Here is a 19,456-nt window from a genome sequence, read left to right as displayed (position 1 = left end):
AATTGTTGTTTCCCCTGGCTAGGATACCTAGAAGCAAGCATCACAATAAAGGGTTTGCCCATTCAGGACAGACGTGAGATTTTTTCGTCATCCAGGGTCTGGTGAATTTTTGAAAATCGGTGCCCAAGAAGGCTGCAGAAGTTCAGTCACTGACGGTATTTAAGACAGTTATTGAGAGACTTTAGATATTAAGGGAACTGAGATAATATATTAATCATGATTTTGTGAACAGTGGAGCAGACTGATGATCTACTCCAATTTCTGTTTCTTATATTCTTGTGTTCCTATTCGATTGTTAAAGGTTCCATGCCAAGAAGTTGCCTTCTGATTCATACTTCAATTCATCACACGTACTGTATATTTGATTCAGAAAGGAAGAGATTTTATCTGCAATGAAACCTGCAACCAGCCTGGACAGAGCTGACCATGACAGTTGGCTGAGGACCAGAGTATTCCTCTGGTGTTTATGTAACTGTAACAAAGTTTCTTACCTTAAATACTATACCATACCAAACAGCCAGTTAGCCTTGATAGTTCTCAATTAATTAAAGATAAATCAGAGATGTCTTCTTCATCAGCACTTAGGCTCATGAGAATTTCAAATTTTGTCCAAAACAATTTTGTAGTCCATTCAACTACTCTCGAACTGAAAGGGCCAACTGCCGATGGTGGTGTTGTAGAGTGAGAGGTGACTGTCTGTCGGGCGCATTTGTGGACATTAAGGGCAGCAGTTCTGTTTTGTTTAAATTTTGCATTGCTTAAATACTATTGGAGTGAATCTTGTGAGACATAGCCAAATCATGTAAGACATAGTCAAAAGTGGTCTAATTACTTTCAGCTATTTCAAACTTTATGATACACTGCTTATTGCCTTCCAGCATTTAGCTTTCCACAGAATTTAGAAACACACCTTAGGAACAGAACCATGAATTGCCTTACTCCATCCTCAATCATTGTTGGAAGATTCTCTCTTGCTCGTAAAACATCATTTTTAAAGAAAGGAACAGTAATTTCTTCTTGCTGCTGTCTTTCTCTTTCATGCTTTCTCTTTGTCTTGTTTCTTTCTCTTGTGTTCATTCCATTGTTTTACTCCTTTCTTCTTCCAATGGAATTCTTGATCTTCTGTATCCTGTCCAATTATCCTTGTTTGTTTGTTGCTCTGGATGGTGATTATTGGCAGATTATTATAATAAAGAAGACCATGGCCTAGATTCTTTGGTTAAAATGGTAGCTGACTGGCTGCATTACACTGAAATCCCTTTTATTCTTTCTGTAAAATAAAACTATGAAAATGTTACATTTTGTTGCACGAGGCACTGGTTAGTTTTTAATCTTGCATTAACCATAATTACTGCAAGCTCTTGAGATCTTAAAAACTACTTTATGTATGTGGATTGTACTTCCGTTTCAATGCAGTGGATTTTAAAATACATTTTTAAAATGTATTTAAAATTTGTTATATTTACTTCTACCTTCAGTTTTTGTGCAAGAAAAAACCTTTCCAAAAGAAAATAACTTCTTTAAATTATTGTCATGTACCAGCAACAAAAGAAACACACCAAGTCATGTATAAGTATTAGAAACTATTTTATTAATAACTACTTATGATAATAAGAAAAATAAAAGTAAAAATGTTAGAATGTTAGAAGTAAAAAAAAAAGTTAGACCTTAAACATTAACCCCAAAAACTAAACTCGAAGTGTGTGTGTGGCAAATTCCCAAACTCCAAGTCCAGGAATAGTTCTCAAAGTTCAGTTCAGCAAGCCATAAGGTGAAATGTGAGCAAAGGTTTCTGCAAAACCACTGTTGACTAAAGAGGAAATGTAGAGAGAAAATAGAGAGTAATTACGAAATCCAACTGTTCCACGACGGAACCCATACGACACCTCAATCACTGATGATCTCCATTCCTTTGTTCCGAAGTATCTGCCACCCAAAAGGCATTCGAGACGTGGCCATCCACACAAATACCTGTTTCCTTCTACAGGTTAACGACAAAGTGGACTCCACTGCTTTATTCCAAAAATCCATACGTGGATTGTAGTGACAGACACAGTTATTGTTTTTCATGCATCGATACAGGCAGGGTGTCTCTCTCCATCTCTCTCTCTCTCTTCTCTGACTGACTGTCCCAAAAAACGTCAGCATGTCGTTATCTCGTTGCCGTGGCAATGACACACACACACACACACACACACACACACACACACACACACACACACACTATGTACATTCACCAATAGTAACCTAATCTGTAGCATTATGCCCACCTTGATATTGAATAAGAAAAGACTAGAGTTGCTTCTCTTGTACATGGCGATCTATACTTTCATTTGGAGTTTTCTTTCCTGGAGAAAGTGGTGTATATCACATAACCTTGGAGAATAGTTCACAGAATGAGTAGGGAAAAAGCATATTTATTCTTTAGAATGTTGGATTCAAAAGAGAATTGTTTTAAGTAATAGTTTTCTAATCCTATTGTGAAAGGAGAGAATATTAAATCTTTTATTTCATTATTCAAGTTATAGTGTTTTCAATAAAATAATTAGAATAGGTCACTGTTAGTCTGTATGCCTTGCTCCTTTCCTGAGTCTGAAGCCTGGATCTTAATTGTTTTTAGCTTTATTGTGGTTTGACCTTTCCACCCTCACTTCATGTTTTAAAAAAAGGACATTTTTAGTCATTTCCTAATCCCAAGTGATCATTTTCTGTTCAGTGTATGTAAAGGTTATTAAACAGACTTTTGTTGTGTTTCTTAGTTATTTTCCATGAAATACAGGTGAATTCTTTGTTTTAACTGGTGTCAATAATTCCCAAAGCAGTGTTGAATTTACAATAAGCATAACATAGGCTTACTTAATGTTGTCTGAAAAATGAAGTATTTAGAATGTAAACAATAGGTGTGAGTACATTTGAAATAAAGTACAAAATCTAGCTTTTAAAAATGTTTTGTAATTATTTGTTATCCTCTGCAAAACAATATATAGATAAATAATGTGTAATGCCTAAATTTAGGATTAATGTCTCTAATGTACTTTCAGGTAGTAAGTGAAAAATGGTTAATAATAATGCACCGATAAGATATTGTCCTGCTTACGTACTCTTTTGGGTGTTGATCTCATTCATCAATGTCGGCAGACCCTGTTCTCATTAAATCCAATTTAACAGAAAGGACTTAATTTCCTTAAGAGGACAAGACACTTGATTCAATTTCATGCACACTGCTGAGAAGTTTAATCTATTGCTTTCATTCTGTGAAGACCTTTGCTGGATTGAGAGATACATTTCAGCATGTTTTTTTTCAATTAAAAGTATGAATTGTTGCTCAGTTTTAGTTTTTCATTTGTGTAGGCTATTTTTCATTCAAATTCCAAATAATATAAATTAATATTACAAAGCTTTGAAAAATACTTTGTTTATAAAATGTTGATCAATTTAGATATGAGACATCCCACATTGCTGAAAAAATTCTTGCCTTTTATGAAAAGGCTGTTTCCTAAGTTGCGTGCTGAGAACCTAAAGATCATTATATTTTACATTTTACGCCACTGAACATCTGGGCTACTGATTTCTCCTTCCTGCTGTTCTTTAAGAATGAACTCTTCAACTAACTTGAAAGGCATGTATATAGAGAATAATAAAGGCTTCTGCTTTTCCATTCTGAATACAGTTTTGTAAAAAAATTCAATGAATCTGTTGCAAAAAATAGTATGCTTATTAGGCATAATTGGAGAATGACTTTAATCAGAAAAATAATTTTGGAATAACATTAACATTTAAAATGAAAACCAGTAAAATAATGTAATAATAACATATCAGTAAAAGAAATAAATTTGAAAGGAGTCAAAGCACATCAATAGTTTCTATTCTCAATGTTTCTTTTACAAAGTGTACTTCATTCTGTGTGATAATACTGTAGCTTGCTTCAGTGTTCTTGATATTCCAGTTGAATAGTGCACTTTATCATGTGATATGGAGCATATTAAATATTCCCTGTGCTATCCAAGGACTGAAGCTTCATGTTTTATACCAGAGCCATAGCTTCCTAATGTTAACTCCAGAGCTTAATTTTAATTTTCAAACTTTGACTTGTGACATTAACTATCAAGTTGACCTCAAAAATAAGAGTTAAGAATTATTCACAGTGTAATCGCTCACTAAAAACAACACAGCATATTAAATTATTGTAGTTTTTTTTGGAGGGCTTAGATAACTGTTTTCTCTACAGTATCTCTTCTGTCTCTTCATTTCAAGTTGGCTGCTCCCAGGCCACTTCTGTGCTGCTTTTTGCCAGCAACTTTCACCATCTTTTTATTTCAGTGCATACAAAATTGACATGAGTGCGTCATACATTCTAGGTATTTTATCGGAAAACTTGAAGTCCCTCATTTGCAGAGCAACTTAGAAGTTTTTATCCAAAGTACCAATTCAATGCTTGGCACTTCCCAGCAGCATAATGACTGCAAATGACAGCCTACTGAAATGATGTAATGAACATGCATGCTCTTTCTGCATTTGTGAATCATTCCCTCCAATATTTTATTCTGTATTACAAATTATCCATTATACATGTACACATAATTAAGGTTGTTTAATTTAATATTCAATAATGCATACTTGGTTAAAATGCTGCTTCTGATGGAAGCAAAAATGGTTTAATATCTAACTGCAAAGAAGAATCCTTTGACAATGCCTGAGATTTTAAGCATCATCTTGCTAAAATTTAGATTTTAGAATTTATCATGCTTATGCTTGTGTGTGTGTGTGTGTGTGTGTGTGTGTGTGTTTTTTTTTAACTGTTCCTTTGTAGAATGTGGGCACTTCTGCCAAGAGTAGCATTTATTGCCAACTCCTTATTGCCCCTATGAAGGTAAAGGTGAGCTGCACCTTAACTTGCTGTAATCTCTGGCTTGAATGAGATATTGAGTGCTGTTCAGGAGACAATTGCGAGTTTGCACTTTAGTGAAGGGGAAGATATAACAATGTAGGAATGGCAAAATATACCCAAATTAGGGCTGGTTATGATTTGGCTGGGGACTTGAAACTGAAGTGCCTTCTGCTTTTGTTTTCCTAAATGGTAGGACTTCTGGATTTGTGAAGCACTGCCAAAGGGGCCTTAGAGACTTGTTAGATGGCATACATTGTAGTCTTGCGATGCTGGTGCTTTAGCGAGTGAATGTTTATGGTGTTGGATGGGACAATGATAAAGCAGACTGCTTTGTTCTGGATGGAATTGAACTTCACAAGTGTTGTGAGTGCTGTAGTCATCCAGAGAAGTGGGTATTTTTCAAAATACTCCTGACTTGTACCTTTCAGATAATGGAAAGACTCTAGACATCAGAAGGTGAGTCACAACGGCAAAATACAGAGCTTGTGTAGCTTTTGAGTGGGGGAGGGTGGGCATGATGAGTGCAAAGCTACATTGTTCAACTGTTCACAGAAAGAAAAAAATCAGAAATTCAGAATTGCCATTTTTGAATTCCTAACCCAGTAGCTTTAACCAGTAATGGCCAAATGTTAATACTTAGATTTCATTGTAATAGTGATGAGACTCGGGTAGGGATAGATTGGATAGTACTCCACTTTTCAGAACTGAGCACAGGATTCTGATGGAGGAATTGCTTGGCTTTGGAATCTGTGAGGATTTGGAGCATCGCTGGCCATGGTAGCATTATTGAGGCAATAAATAAGTACATTGCAGACTTCAATTGTGCTATTATTGGGTCAGGTAGGAAGCTATAGTAACATGTAAGTGCTAATGAGTGTGTATAGGAAAGGGCGGTGTTGGTTTGAAGTGATCCAAGTTTGCATCTGGTGGTATAGGGCAATTCAATATCATAGCAGGGTCAATTAGGCTCCTTAGACATTTATTGCCCACTCCTACTTCAGGTGTGGATAGAAGATGCCTCTTTTTGTTCTTAACCAAGATAGCATTGGGTGCAATTCAGAGAAGTGTGCATCAGCCACCATTTTAGTTGCGAGTTGCACTGAAACAACTTGCTTCTTGTCCGATTTGGAACTAATTACTTCATTAAGATATTGAAAATGTTCTTATGTGGCAAGAAACATCAAATATTACATCCTTGACAATGAGTGAAAATTACTTGTCTGTAGATACTACAATATTCAAGGCATTGTAGAGCTGTGGTCCATTGCTATCATTTATTGATGTCTGGAGAAATCTAATGAAATTATTAGTGTCCTTGAATTAATTATGAACCTGAATAAGAAAGCTAAATACTGTAGACCATAATACTAGTCCACATTGTCTATCTACCTTATCATTCCCTCTTTGGGAGCAGTACGTAGGTTTAATTTTGTCTTTGAATGCGGTTTTGGATTTATTTGGTACCTGTGTGATGTTTTGCACGTAACCAGTGCTAAAGGCTGATATATACTTAATTTTCTTGAGGGAATTGTATGGCTGCTACTTGTTTCAATAGTTATGAGCGACCACAGTGAATCTAATGAAAATTTTGACCTCGTTACCTATTTACTTTTTGACTCTTTGTTCAAGATCCTTACCTTGTTTTATTACTTCTGCTTTTTGTTCAAGACTTGCATCAAAAATCTTGGATATTGGTAGCTTGAGCAAGAGTAATTTTTATTCTTGCTGTATTAGTTTTTACACTTGTTTATAAAGTTGCAACTGTTGCCTGAAAAATTTGGAATGTGTTACATTCAGTATTTATTGATATCTTAGCAGCGCTTGCAATGGAATAGTTCTATGTTAATTTTCAGCCTGAAATCAAAGATATGTTTACAATGCTGTATTTAGTTAAGCAGATGAATTTTAGTTTGTTAAAAGCATTTTATTCTAAATGATGTTAAAATACCACTCAGCAGTTAGAAGTATTTTGTGATGAAAGAAATGCTGTTTCTCTTGCCTGAATAATTGAATTTTGTTTTACAGGCAGCTGCTATTTTCAATTCTGCTTTTGGAAGTTTTCTGGTAAGAATCAAAGTATTCAATGATTATAATAGACAATTAATTTTGTAATCGTGGTTAAATTGTGATGGTTAATAATTTATTATTGCATTATTTCAAAAATAAATAAAAGTGAAATTTCTTGGATGGTTTCTTTATGATGTGGACATTTCAAAAATGATCTGTTTTAAATTATGGTTAATTCTTAATTTTGCAATTTGTCCTAAAATTACTGATGATTAAAATGAAGATTTTCGTAATTTTTAATGTTTTCTTTTGTAAGGTTATTTCTAATTCATAATTTTAAATCCCCTTTTCCAGATACTTTATTATTGGTATTCTTGATCTTGAAGTTGACTTTAACATTAATATTTTCATGACTCTGAAATGTGGCTATAAATGAATGTTGATGCAACAAAAAATATTAGTTTTATTAGAATTGTTTAAGTTATTTTTACAGTGCAGTTCCATACATCTTTTTTCGGGTAGCTGTTAATCTTGGCTAGAATGGAATTCCAAAATCTCTCCTTTACTGGTTAACATTTACAAAGTGAAATATATTTCAATATTATTGTATGGTGAACCTTTCCACTACATTTCAAAACCTTCATAAGTATATTTTTGGATGAGATATCAATTGGTTATATTATTGATAGGACTAAGTAGAAGCATGAATTGATAAAGAGAGCATTTTTATGAGGATCATCAAATATTCGTTACTGAACATAGGATCCATATTTGGAAGATAAATCATAGCATATGGATAGTGCAGGAGAGGATAATTTAATTTGTAGCTATATTTTGTGTTTGTCTGTATTTTTGCTTTCTACTTGTACCAACTTGATAGATCCTTACTCATAGACAAGAGACATTTATCATACAAACCTTTATTTAGACTGATACATGTTTGATTACAGTGAAACACAGAAATTTTGAAGCTTCGGTATTCTTTTAATGTATATAACCTATTTATATTTGATAGATTAATACAATTTACATAAATTCCAGACTCTGTGGTTTCTTTGCATTGCGCCACAGAGAATTGCTCTAAGTTAGAAGCATAATTTCATTATCTCCTCTCCTTCATTTTATACACGCTGTTTTACAATAAAATAGATTGGAGTAAATGATTTGATTTCCCTCGATGTGCAGTAATAATATTTGATGGCAGATCAATTATAGTCTGCTGAATAGCCAGCTAATAAAATCTGCCTGTGCTGTTATCGTTTTAAATTATGAACATCTTATACATTTTTTTATATTTTTCTAACTGCTGTACTTATTGGAATTTGGAGCTGTGTTGTGAATATTACCATAATTTCTAATTATTCGAGGCAGTGAAAGATGTATAAGGAATAAACTCAGAGGTGAACATTAAAAATTTCAGATACCACTATTTGTCAGTAGAATAAAGCTAGCAAGCATTTTTTAGTCAACAATCAGATGAAATCATTTGTGTCTTAGAATAAGTATTATTGTGTTTCTGTACCTTGGCTTTAAAGATAAGTCTTGAGAGAAAAATATTTTTGAAAATTATTGGTTTTATTATTTGTGCTTAAACTGATAGTTTTCCCTCAAATTTGTATCAGTGAATACCTGCTTCACACAGACAGTGTTGCACTGATGTCTATTTAATTGGGGAGAACATAAATATAGTAGTCATGTTTATTTTTCTTGCATATTTGTGACATGAATTTAATTAATGTGATGGCCAGTAGTTCCATATTTAAATTTGTTTGAACCAAGTTGATTTTTAAGGTAATGGATTACTTTTTTCTGTTTGAGAAATACATGTTCCAAATAGTAACAAGACTGGACAAGTGATTTTTTTTTAGCTATGAATTAAGGTTGTACTGCGAGGACAAGCAACTTTGAAACATTGTATAAATGATTATGCAAGATGTGGAGGGTCCCATTGCATTCTACAAGATTTGAACAAAGAAGAAATCCCAATCTTTTTCAATGTGTGCACTGGATCTTCCACTTATTCCTAACATTTCACAACAGAACTTTGGAAATATAATTAAAGTTGGAATTAAAATGTGAGATGTTTTGCTTGAAGAAGCTGATTATTCCAGAATCTAAACTGTGTTATTTACAGACTTAGAGCAAAGATTTGATCTTCACAGATGATTTTTTTCCGTCTTGTTTTCATTCATTTGTGCGATGTGAGAGTTTATTTTTTATCTCTAATAATGGTGGTGCAACATATTCTCTTGACAGCGACAACCCCTCTTATTGGGGTTCTCTCACAGTGGGTCATAGAGTCACAGAGAGATTCAGCATAGAAACAGGCCCTTCGCTAGTAATCACTGATAGATAGATGGCAAGTTGCTTCCACTAATGGAAGCATCTTGAGCGATGGGACACGATTACCAAATTAGAGGTGGCCATTTAAAATTGCTGTGCATTGGAACTTCTTGAGGAGACTGGTGAATCTCTACATTTCTCCATCCTCAAGGGTCATGAAGGCCGGATCATTGGGGTTTATAAAGAGGAAGTAAATAGATTTTTGAAAGATCAGGGAATTGAGGGCTGTGAGGAACTGGCCCAGAAGGGTAGTTGAGGCCTGAGGCAGATCAGCCTTGATCATATTTAACAGTGGGACAAATTTGAGGGGCTGAATGGCCTACTTCTGCTTCTATTGACTTATCGTCTTGTGTTCTTATAATTTGCTCAGGACCACTTGGCTCTGGACCTCATTACTGTCATGGTCCATTTTACCTAGCCTGCTGATAATACTAAATGACTGAATTCCTGGGATATTAAAGGTACCCATCTGTATGTAGTCATGTACTATTTCCTCACCTATTATTTAATCAAGTGGTATGTTCCATACTTAGACTGGAGAAGAAACAAACTGTAAGAAACAAAATGGAAACTATGTCCTTCAAATTCAAACGATAGCGAAAGTAGGTAAGAACGTATTAAAGCTGAAATGGCTGCGGAACAGGTTTTCATTTTTTCCAAAATTGTTAGCATACTTATGGAAATCAGTATCCACAAATTTATGAATTCTCTCCTCTTGTTCTATCCAGGAGGAGAAGGGGTTGCGAGTAGAGTTGTGAGAAACTGATGAGATGCAGTGAAGGGCTCCATCAACTATGGTAGAGGGGAACGATGGTTCAAGTCATTCAGAGGCACTTATGTGAAAAGCCTTGTCATCAGAACAAATATAACAGAGATGGAGGAATTAGGAGAATGGAATGGAGTCCTTACAGGGAGCAGGGTGGGAGGAAGTAAAATCGAGATTGCTGAGGGAGTATGTGAACTTGTAATGGATGTTTGTTGCTAGCCCATCCCCAACAGAGATGGACCATGTGAAGGTGAGAGCAGGGTGGAAATAGCAGCAAAGGTAATGAAATTTTCACACTCTGTATCTGCAGGAAACAGCAACTTTACAGGCATTGATATACTGGAAAAACAGTTGAGGGGAGAACCCAAGAAGGACTGAAGCAAATTCTCTTCCACCTATCTTACAAAAAGACAGGTGTATCTTGGACCATGCGAGTGCCCAGAACTAAATCCTTGATATGAAGAAGGTGAATGGAGTTGAAGAATGTGTTATTCAATGTGAGGATGAGTTCAGCCAGGCAAATGAGCATGTTGGTGGAGGGAAACTCAGTGCAAGGAAGAAGTGGAATTCCCTCACACCATCCTGGTACATCCATGGTAAATTTAAACTAGTGAATTGGAAACAATTATAGTGAAGAAGTAATGGTGTTTCCAGTTGACAGGGATGGGAAACTCTCAATTACAAGATGGCATAATAGGTTATTATCTGTCATATCGTTTTTAAAAGTGTGAGAAATAAGATCATAATCTTCATGATCTTTTGCACCATGTTTAGCTTGCCATGACTAATTCATGTATCTTAACTCCTACAGTCTCTACAGATGTAGCATGTCAATGACATATCGCTTGGAGTCCTCAGAAGAGCTGAATACTTCACAGGACCCATGCAGACTGCTTAGCAGATGAGATATTAACATCAGTATGGCCAATGATTGGCTTTCACTTGGTGATTGATGCTTCAGATGTAAACAGAAGCAGATGTTGGGGACAGACACCATCCATCTGCCTGGATGATGACTGTGGAGACTACTTCTGAAGGTACAGGGCTGTCTTAGCTCTCTTTAGCAAGGCACAGATGCTGTACTTCAGAAGCCATTGATAAAGAAGGAATAATTGACTAGTTTCAGACAACCTGCAATTCTCAGGGCTGGCACACTCATCTCAACTGTGAAGCAGTTGGAAGAGTTGAGTATGAGGTGGAGGAAATGGGATAAAATGGGGAATGGTGATAATGTGATTGATCCCATTGACAGAGTGGCTAACACCATGAATAGTCACGTGTAGCAATCAAGAGTGTCAGTGGAACATCACAGTGCAGATTCTGGAAGCCTCCTTAAATTGGTTGAGACATACCTTAGCCATTACTTTACCAGACTGCAATCTATTTTTCACAGTACAGTGGTAGTGGTGAAGTATGCCATGAAGGGATGAATGCATAAGGTCACATAGAAGCAGGGATTATGTTCTTGGGCTTTAACTTCACCCATCACCCAGCCTGCAGTCAGTAACTCACATGTTATCTTGTCTCGCTGTAGCTATGTCTGCCCCTCCACACGAGCAAACAGAAAAGTTTTTGACAGGGCCCTGTGAACTCCCAACATCTCGGGAGTAGCATCCAAGACCATCGCAGCAGTCAGGCACAGATCTTAGCTACCTAGCTCTACCTCTACTCAGACAGCTTGCACAAATAGGAGTAGCAGACAAAGGAAAAGTAAGACTGTAGTTGCACAAGGATTTGCACATGCGTTTCTGTTGTTTTGATAAGTTTCTGTTCTTTATATTGCACAGATGTTATCAAGTTTCATCTCTTCCCTTTTTCCATTCTTGGGTGTTGCAAGACAAATAACATTTTAACTTGCTTGATCACAATTTTGAACCAATGGAGTCATGTTCAGGAATGATTATTTGGTTGCACTGTGAATTTGTATTAAGGACCTTCTGGGCAGAACTGGGTGAGCAGCTGGGGTTGCATCACCTGCTTCCTCCTCCATATTGTCTCAAGAGGACCTGAGCTCTTCACCTTGTTCCTCTTGCAGGGTTAAGCCTTGCTATTATGCAGAGTGAAGACCATTCTGATCTCTCTGTTTGGTGTATTCTGAAGTGCACCTTTGAATTTATTCAGGCACCTGAAACATAACTGTTTAGTAACACATGTGGTGGTAATAGGGCACTTCTTGAGCTTCACTATTGATGTTTCTGACATTCATCATCAGCCAGGTTTGCAGTGGGTGCTCTTTGTTGCCTGGCAACTACCCCATTATTTTACTTTCAGGACATAAGAAGTCAGGGATCTTCATTTGCTGCAGGACAGAAGCATGACATCATGGGTAGCAAAGTTGGCATTAGTGGCCCTGGCAAATAAGACGTGTTAGAAGCATTAATGGGATGTTGTCTGAGAGATCTGATAGTGAGTCTGCCAGTACCATGGTAAGATCTCAAGACAAGGTATTGAGGGCATAGATGGCTTTAACAATCATTGATAACAAATGATACCATGTTAGCAAATAGCAAGCCTTCAGGAAGTTCCAAGTTTTTGGCATCATCTGTGGTAGTATTATTGCTTCCTATGAGCTGCATCTTTTTGTTGCCTACACTAAGGGGGTTTTACACATGCAGCCTAATTCACTTACATGCAAGGTTGGTGGAATCAGCTTCCTGATGAGCTGACATTTTTTTAAATTTACAGTGGCCCATAATGTGCGCCCATAATGTGCACCCATATATACACCTGCCTGCTTTTCCTGGTCATGATTCAGTCTACATAGTTCAGATTCCCAAAATCGATCATGTGATATTTTCTTTTGGACAAGACAGCTTTCATATTTATCTCTTGCACTGATATTTTAAATTGTTTTAAAAATAAAACCTATTAAAAAATTATAATTACATTGTAACAAAATTAAAGCCAATAATACAAATGTACATTTTTTTTACTTTCATCTGATTTTGCAATAGTACAAATCAAAGCAACTTCTATTTATTTAGCACTATTCATGTCCCAAGGTGTTCCATTAGACAAAAGTGAAATAAAATTTGAAAGAGTGTCAAGTAAGGAGACATTGGGACATGGAAATGGTTTTAAAGTAAGGTTTCCAAGAGAATTAACAGGGAGGAGGGGGAGAGGTACAGAATTCCAGAGCTTAGGGAAGAGACTGTTGAAGCTATGGTGAAGAATGTAGGAAATGGGCAAAAAGCCAGGGTTGGAGGAATGTAATTTTCATGGTAACCGAGATGGGGAAGGTTTTTAACTTGAGGATGACAATTTTGAAAATTCCTCACAAACTAAATTTAATAGCATTTTGGTTCACTTTTTTTTCTTTCAATCTGTAGAAGGTGGTCATATTCTATTTAGTTTGTATAATACATGTTCTTGTGAGGTCAAGAGATCTGGCTTTCAAATATTGCTTGTGTTAACCTGTATTACTTAGTTTAGAAATGACACTGTTCTCAGTAACATTACAACAGGGAATTTCCTATTGGTATATGCCATTTAGACTGACACCATGTCATTTGCTTAGAATATGGCAATAGTCCCAAGTGCAGTAAACTATGCTAATGTTACAATAAACATTTTGCCTTGCTGTCAGACGGGTTTTTATCTAATGGGATGCACAAGAAGTTAATTGCTTTTTTTCCTAACATTCACTGAACAGAACTCGGACAATTAGATTAGGCAGTGAAAACGACCAATTTCAACAATGATATTAGTCTAGACTACACTCGTGTTAGAAATCTGCACTGTTATTAGGTTTGGAAAATTCATCATGTGAATAACAAGTGGTCCTTAAAGTATTATTTCTATATTAATAAATAATAAGACATCTTCCTGCACCACTACACCCGCATCCCACTACCGTCCACAACTGTAATAAGTGGATAGTATTACTTCGTTTTTGCTTTTTTTTTTGGGCAACATTCCTACTTGGAAAGCTTTGAATCACTGCAAATTATGCTTCTCATGAGGAAGATATACATATTAGAATAAATCATCTTTGTTTATGCCCTCATATGGGGCACAATCCAGTAGTGTTCCAAAAGATATATTAGGATTGCATAGCTTGATACATCAGTTTGACACCATGTGGGGCACACAAAAATTGGATTTCTATTCTATTTTCATGATTGCAAGTGTCAAACAAGCATTAAGCAGATATTCATTGCCTCAGAAAGTACAATTTTCTGACTAGTTAACTCCACTGATTGAAGCTATGCCTGCACCTTTTAAACAGGAGGTGCTATTGTCTGTAGTTCTAGTGGAGGTTATTCCACATGTTTGTGATAGTTAGTGCAAGTTGATGAAGCACCCACACTTTCTAATGAGGTTCAAGGTGTCTCGGAGAAAAAAGGGATTTACTGCTTGCTGAGACTTAGGATGTCATCCAAATAGATGGTCCACTAGTTACATTCCAGCTACTTGAGCACCATGTAGCAGCAGTTGGACAGATAAGGACTCATAGCAAGCCAGCCACTAAGAGTGATTAGTTAACAAATGCAAGCTTTTACTGTCTTGATTGCAGGTATAGTTATGGCTTGGAATGTTGATTTAGTTGGGTTAGTCATCAATTATCTTGAAGTGAATGTTGACATGATTGATACCAGAGGAATGGTAAAATGACAAATGTACTAGAATATTTGCTTCTATACTTCTATTCATTCATTCATAGGATGTGGTTATTATTGGCAAAATGCCCTTTAATTCTGCCCCAATTACCCTTTGCATCATGGCGGGGAATCTCCTCTTTGTCCCATTTTACTGCATCTGTTGAAGGTCCTCCCAGTTGCTGCTAGAGGAGGAGTTGTGAATGGTTTCAACAAGCGATATTCCTTGTGTGAGAAAGAAGGGGCATACAAAACCAGAACTTCCCTTCAGCCCTTTGAGCCTACTTTGCCATTCAGAATAATATCTGATTATCTATCTCAATGCAATATCCCTGTTCTCTCCCCATACTCCCTGATGCCTTTTGCATATAGAAATTCATTTATCTCTTAATTTCAGTCTTTTGTGTAGAGGTCCACAGGTTCACCACCCTTTGAGTGAAGAAATTTCTCTTCATCTCAGTCCAAAATCTCTTGCCTTGTAACCAGAGGCTATAACCGCTCATTCCTGTCACCCAGCCTGAGGAAGTATACTTTCCACATTCAATCTGTCTAGCCCTACAGAATTTTAGAAATTCCCCACTCCTTTTTCTAAAATCCCCTCTCCTTTTTCTAAAGTCTAGTGAATGCAAATCTAGTCAATGTAATCTCTTCTCATTACGGCATACCTACTATCGCAGGAGTCCATCTGGTAAACCTTCATTTCTTTCCCTGCATGGAAATTATTGCCTTTCTTAAGTAAGGAGACCAAAACATTCAGTTGCAAATCAAACATCATGTGTAATTCAGAGACACAAAAAATTCTACAGATGCTGGAATCTGGAGCAATACACAAAGTGTTGGAGGAACTCAGCAGGTCAGAAAGCATCCACGGAGGGAAATAAACAGTCGATGTTTTTGGGCTGAGACCCTTCATCAGGACTGGGAAGGAAGAGGGCAGAAGCCAGAATAAGAAGGTGGGGGGAGGGGGAGGAGTACACACAGGCAGGGGATCGGTGAGTTAAGGTGATAGGTGACTTCAGGTGAGGTTGGGAAGGTAGGTGGGTGGGGGAGGGGGAGAAAATGTAGTAAGCTGAGAGTGATGGGTGGAAGAGGGATAGGGCTGAAGAAGGAGGAATATGGTAGGAGAGGGCAGTGGACCATGGAATAAAGGCTGGGGGAGGACAGGAGATGGGCAGGTCATCAAGGTGGGGAAGAGAGCCATAGGAATAAGGGAAGACAAAGGAGTGGGGGGAAAGAAGAAGGGGTAGAGTTACTGGAAGTCAAGAAAAAGAAGGGGTGGAGTTACTGGTAATTCTTGTTTCTGCATTAGAGGAAGGTAAGAAACCTCAGAGAGAGTACAAAAAGATTTACCAGAATACTTTCAGGAAAGAGGTATTTTACTTATGAAAATAGACTTGAGAATCTGAGGCTTTTGCTCTTGGAGTTGAATCAAAGAATCATAGAGTCATACAGCACGGAAACAAACCCTTTGGCCTCACTGGACCATAGTGACCTAGTCCCATTTGCCTGCATTTGGCCCATATCCCTCTAAACCATTCCTAACCATGTACCTGTCCAAGTTTCTTTTAAATGTTGTTAATGTACCTGCCTCAACCACTTCCTCTGATAGCTCATTCCATATACATACCATCCTCTGGGTGAAAAAGTTGCCCTCAGGTTCCTATTGAATCTCTCCCCTCTCACCTTAAACCTATGCCCTCTAGTTCTTGATTCCTCAACCCTGGGTAAAAAGACTATATGGATTCACCCTCTCTCTGCCCCTCATGATTTTATATACCTCTATAAGATCACCCCTCATTCTCCTAATCTCCAATGAATAAAGACCTAGCCTGTTCAACTTCTCTATATAACTCAGTCCATCAAGTCCTGGCAATGTCCTTGTAAATCTTTTCTGCGCTCTTTCTAGCTTAATAGCATCTTTCCTATAGCAGGGTGACCAAAACTGAACACAATATTCCAAATGCCGTCTCAACGTCTTGTAAAACTGCAACATAACATTATGACTTCTGTACTCAATGCCCTGAATGATGAAGGCCAGCATGCCAAAAGTCGTCTTCACTTCCCCATCTAGCTGTGATGCCACTTCCAGGGAATCATGTACTTGTACTCCCAGTTCCCTCTATTCTACAGCACTCCCAGGGCCCTACTGTTCACCGTGGAAGTCCTACTCTGATTTGTCTTCCCAAAATGTAACATCTCGCACTTACCTGAATTAAATTCCATTTGCCATTCCTTGGCCCACTTATCCAGCTGATCAAGATCTAGCTGTAATTCTTGATAACCATCTTCACTGTCTACAACCTTACTTATTTTCGTGTCATCTAAGGTTGAGAAGAAATGTGATATTTAATATTATGATGGATCTAGAGAAAGTGAATAAGGAGGAACTATTTCCATTTCTGAAAAGGTTAGGAACCAGAGGAACCAGATTTAATGTGATTGATTAAAAAAAAATTGAGGGTAATGTGAAAAAAAAACTTTATACATTGAAAAGTCATGATGTTGAAGTCACTGCTTTAAGGGGTGATGGAAACCGATTCCACTGTCACTTTCAGGAGGGAAGTGGATAGGAGTTTGAGCCAGAAGATTCTGAAGGAAAAATTCAGTCCCTTAACCCATCCTCTCAACTGCAAGTTTAAGTACTAGCTTTTTGCACACGGTAGAGGGAAATGAAGAAAGCTTTGCAGAGCTGAGAGGAATGTGATGGGGAATGGGATTAATCAGATTGTTCTTGTAGAGAGCTGGCACAGACAAAATGTGCTGAATTACAATCTCCTGCACTATAACAATTCTGTGATTTCTTCCATTTGCTGTGCAGCTATGGACAAGAATTGGGTCTGCATGGTGAACAAGTTATGGAGGACACAGCAAGCCATCATGTAGCATGACCATCACTACTTTGTTCTGAAGAGTCAATAGATTAATCTAGGCACTAAAAACATTACTTTATTAAGCTGATGGTGCTCTTCATCAAATTCTAGATGGCTTCATAGCAATTATTTTAATAGTCTCTGGCTTTTTAATTGGACCCCTGACAGGAAGGAGGAACTAGGTGTGAAGCAGATGCCCTTGTAAAACCAATATGTGTTTTTTTTTGGGGAAACGTGGTGGCTGAAATACAGTGAACACAACTGACTACTGTCAGTTGCATGACTAGCTGGCTTGGCCTTCTTCCATATGAAAAGAACCACTGGGGATGTGGCAGATTGACCAACGTGAGAACAATTAAAGAAGCAGTGAGGGGTTATCGAAGGGGCAGCAGCTGGAGCAGCGAGGGAGGAAAACAGTGCATTTCTGGCATTTGTGTCTATAAAAGTAACTAAAAATATCAAAATCCCATTAGGTCCGGTGAAATATGTTTCTCATGACTCATCTTTGTTAATAATTTGGATTGTAACTCTGGCACTCCCTGTTTAAAAGAAAAATTGTGCATTGCTTCCTTAACCTGTTCTTTGGACCTGCAAATTTATTTGTGCTCTTATTGGGTGAGATATTTGATTTACTTCTAGGCTGACAAGACCAAGGATTTTATGTTGGGTGCATTGGTTTGGGTGGTGGCTGGTGGGGAAAGGTAGAGAGGAATGAAGTGTACAGCACATCAAGCAAATAGAAAGTTTGGAAATTAAGATATTTTGGAACCTTGATTTTTTTTGGATGGAGATTTAAATAGCCAACAAAACAAATTAACAAATTGACTTGGGGAAGACTATATATTATTCCAATGTCTTGATATTGTCTGAGACTGATATTGAGTTTCTGGGGGTGGTAAAGGCTAACCAGTGATCCATTGCAAAATATGTTATCATAAAACAGAAAATTGTAATTCTCTGGATTTTAAACAACAAAACCTTTTATTAGCTTGCTGTAGTTTGGGAGAGGTCTGAATCTGAAGCCAGGTTGATAATACATTCTACCATTACCAAAAAAAGCAAATAACTGCAGAAATCCAAAGTTAAAAACAGAAAGTGGTTAAAAAAAAATCAGTAGGTTAGGCAGCATCTTTGGAAAGGAAGAAAATTCGATGACCTAAAAATATCAGTATCTAGTTAAATTGAACAATGTTTCATTTGTATGGCTCACAGTAGATATGTGGGTTGCAATCTGACCCTTCACATGAAAGAGTTGTGCACCACTGCCCTATACAACCACAAAAACCTAAAAACATTGAGTGATCATTTAAATTGGATAGGCAATGGTGCTCTTGCTAGAGCTAAATTCAGCTAGTATTAACTGGATATAGTGGCCCAATTTGATCAGACTGGCATCAAATTGACATTAAAAAACGATAGATGTCAGCAACTACCTACTAAATGTACATCGAGCATATGCATCCAATGTACTATTTATCCTGCCATCCAATTTACTGAGTAGTGCAAGTCATGCTATACATGCACATATGATTTGAAGTTAAAACTGGAAGCAAATTGTAATGCTGAAATAAATGATGCCATGCGGCCCCTTTTACCACATGGCTGTTCTAGCACTCCAGGAAACCAGCAGAAGCCAAATTGCTTCACTCAATACCTCAAGAAGGGCTTTCCTGCTTTCTCTCTTCTCCAGGTCCAGGGAAATATTAGGGCCAAGAAATTTAGTAGCTACTGCATAATCACTTGGCTTATGAAGACTTCATGGTATCTTCGAGTCTAAGTTTAGGAGAGGATGGGAATAAAGTTTTAAGACATGAAATGAGGAAGAGAAAAATAGGTGTGTTAAATCTTTCCTAATTCTAATTAGTTAAGATTTAAAAAAAGAACGATGTGGAATTTGTCCAAAAGTTTTGTAGCTTCCAAATGTAGATTATGATACAGAAGTTAAAATATCATCCAGTAGCCTAAGTTTTCCTTTGCAGTTTCT

At 37.0% G+C, this 19,456-nt stretch overlaps 1 protein-coding gene across 4 annotated transcripts in view; it reads left to right on the top strand.

Annotated features, from left to right (window-relative positions):
* The window catches only part of slc10a7 (solute carrier family 10 member 7), a 187,179-nt gene that overhangs the window by 40,758 nt on the left and 126,965 nt on the right, over window positions 1–19,456 (top strand). For 3 of the 4 annotated variants that reach the window (XR_007955873.1, XM_052010338.1, XM_052010340.1), the window contains exon 5: window positions 6,914–6,952. Coding sequence is in view for 3 of the 4 variants with exons in the window: in XM_052010338.1 (XP_051866298.1) it covers window positions 6,914–6,952 (39 nt within the window). In the remaining variant the exon portion in view is untranslated. Of the gene's footprint in view, window positions 1–6,913; window positions 6,953–10,314; window positions 10,390–19,456 lie in introns of those variants that run through there. The other variant, XM_052010341.1, reaches the window with a different exon arrangement.

The sequence above is a fragment of the Pristis pectinata genome, chromosome 2 (genome assembly GCF_009764475.1).
Source record: "Pristis pectinata isolate sPriPec2 chromosome 2, sPriPec2.1.pri, whole genome shotgun sequence".
Taxonomy (NCBI): domain Eukaryota; kingdom Metazoa; phylum Chordata; class Chondrichthyes; order Rhinopristiformes; family Pristidae; genus Pristis; species Pristis pectinata.
This window is presented reverse-complemented; position numbering and strand designations above follow the sequence as displayed.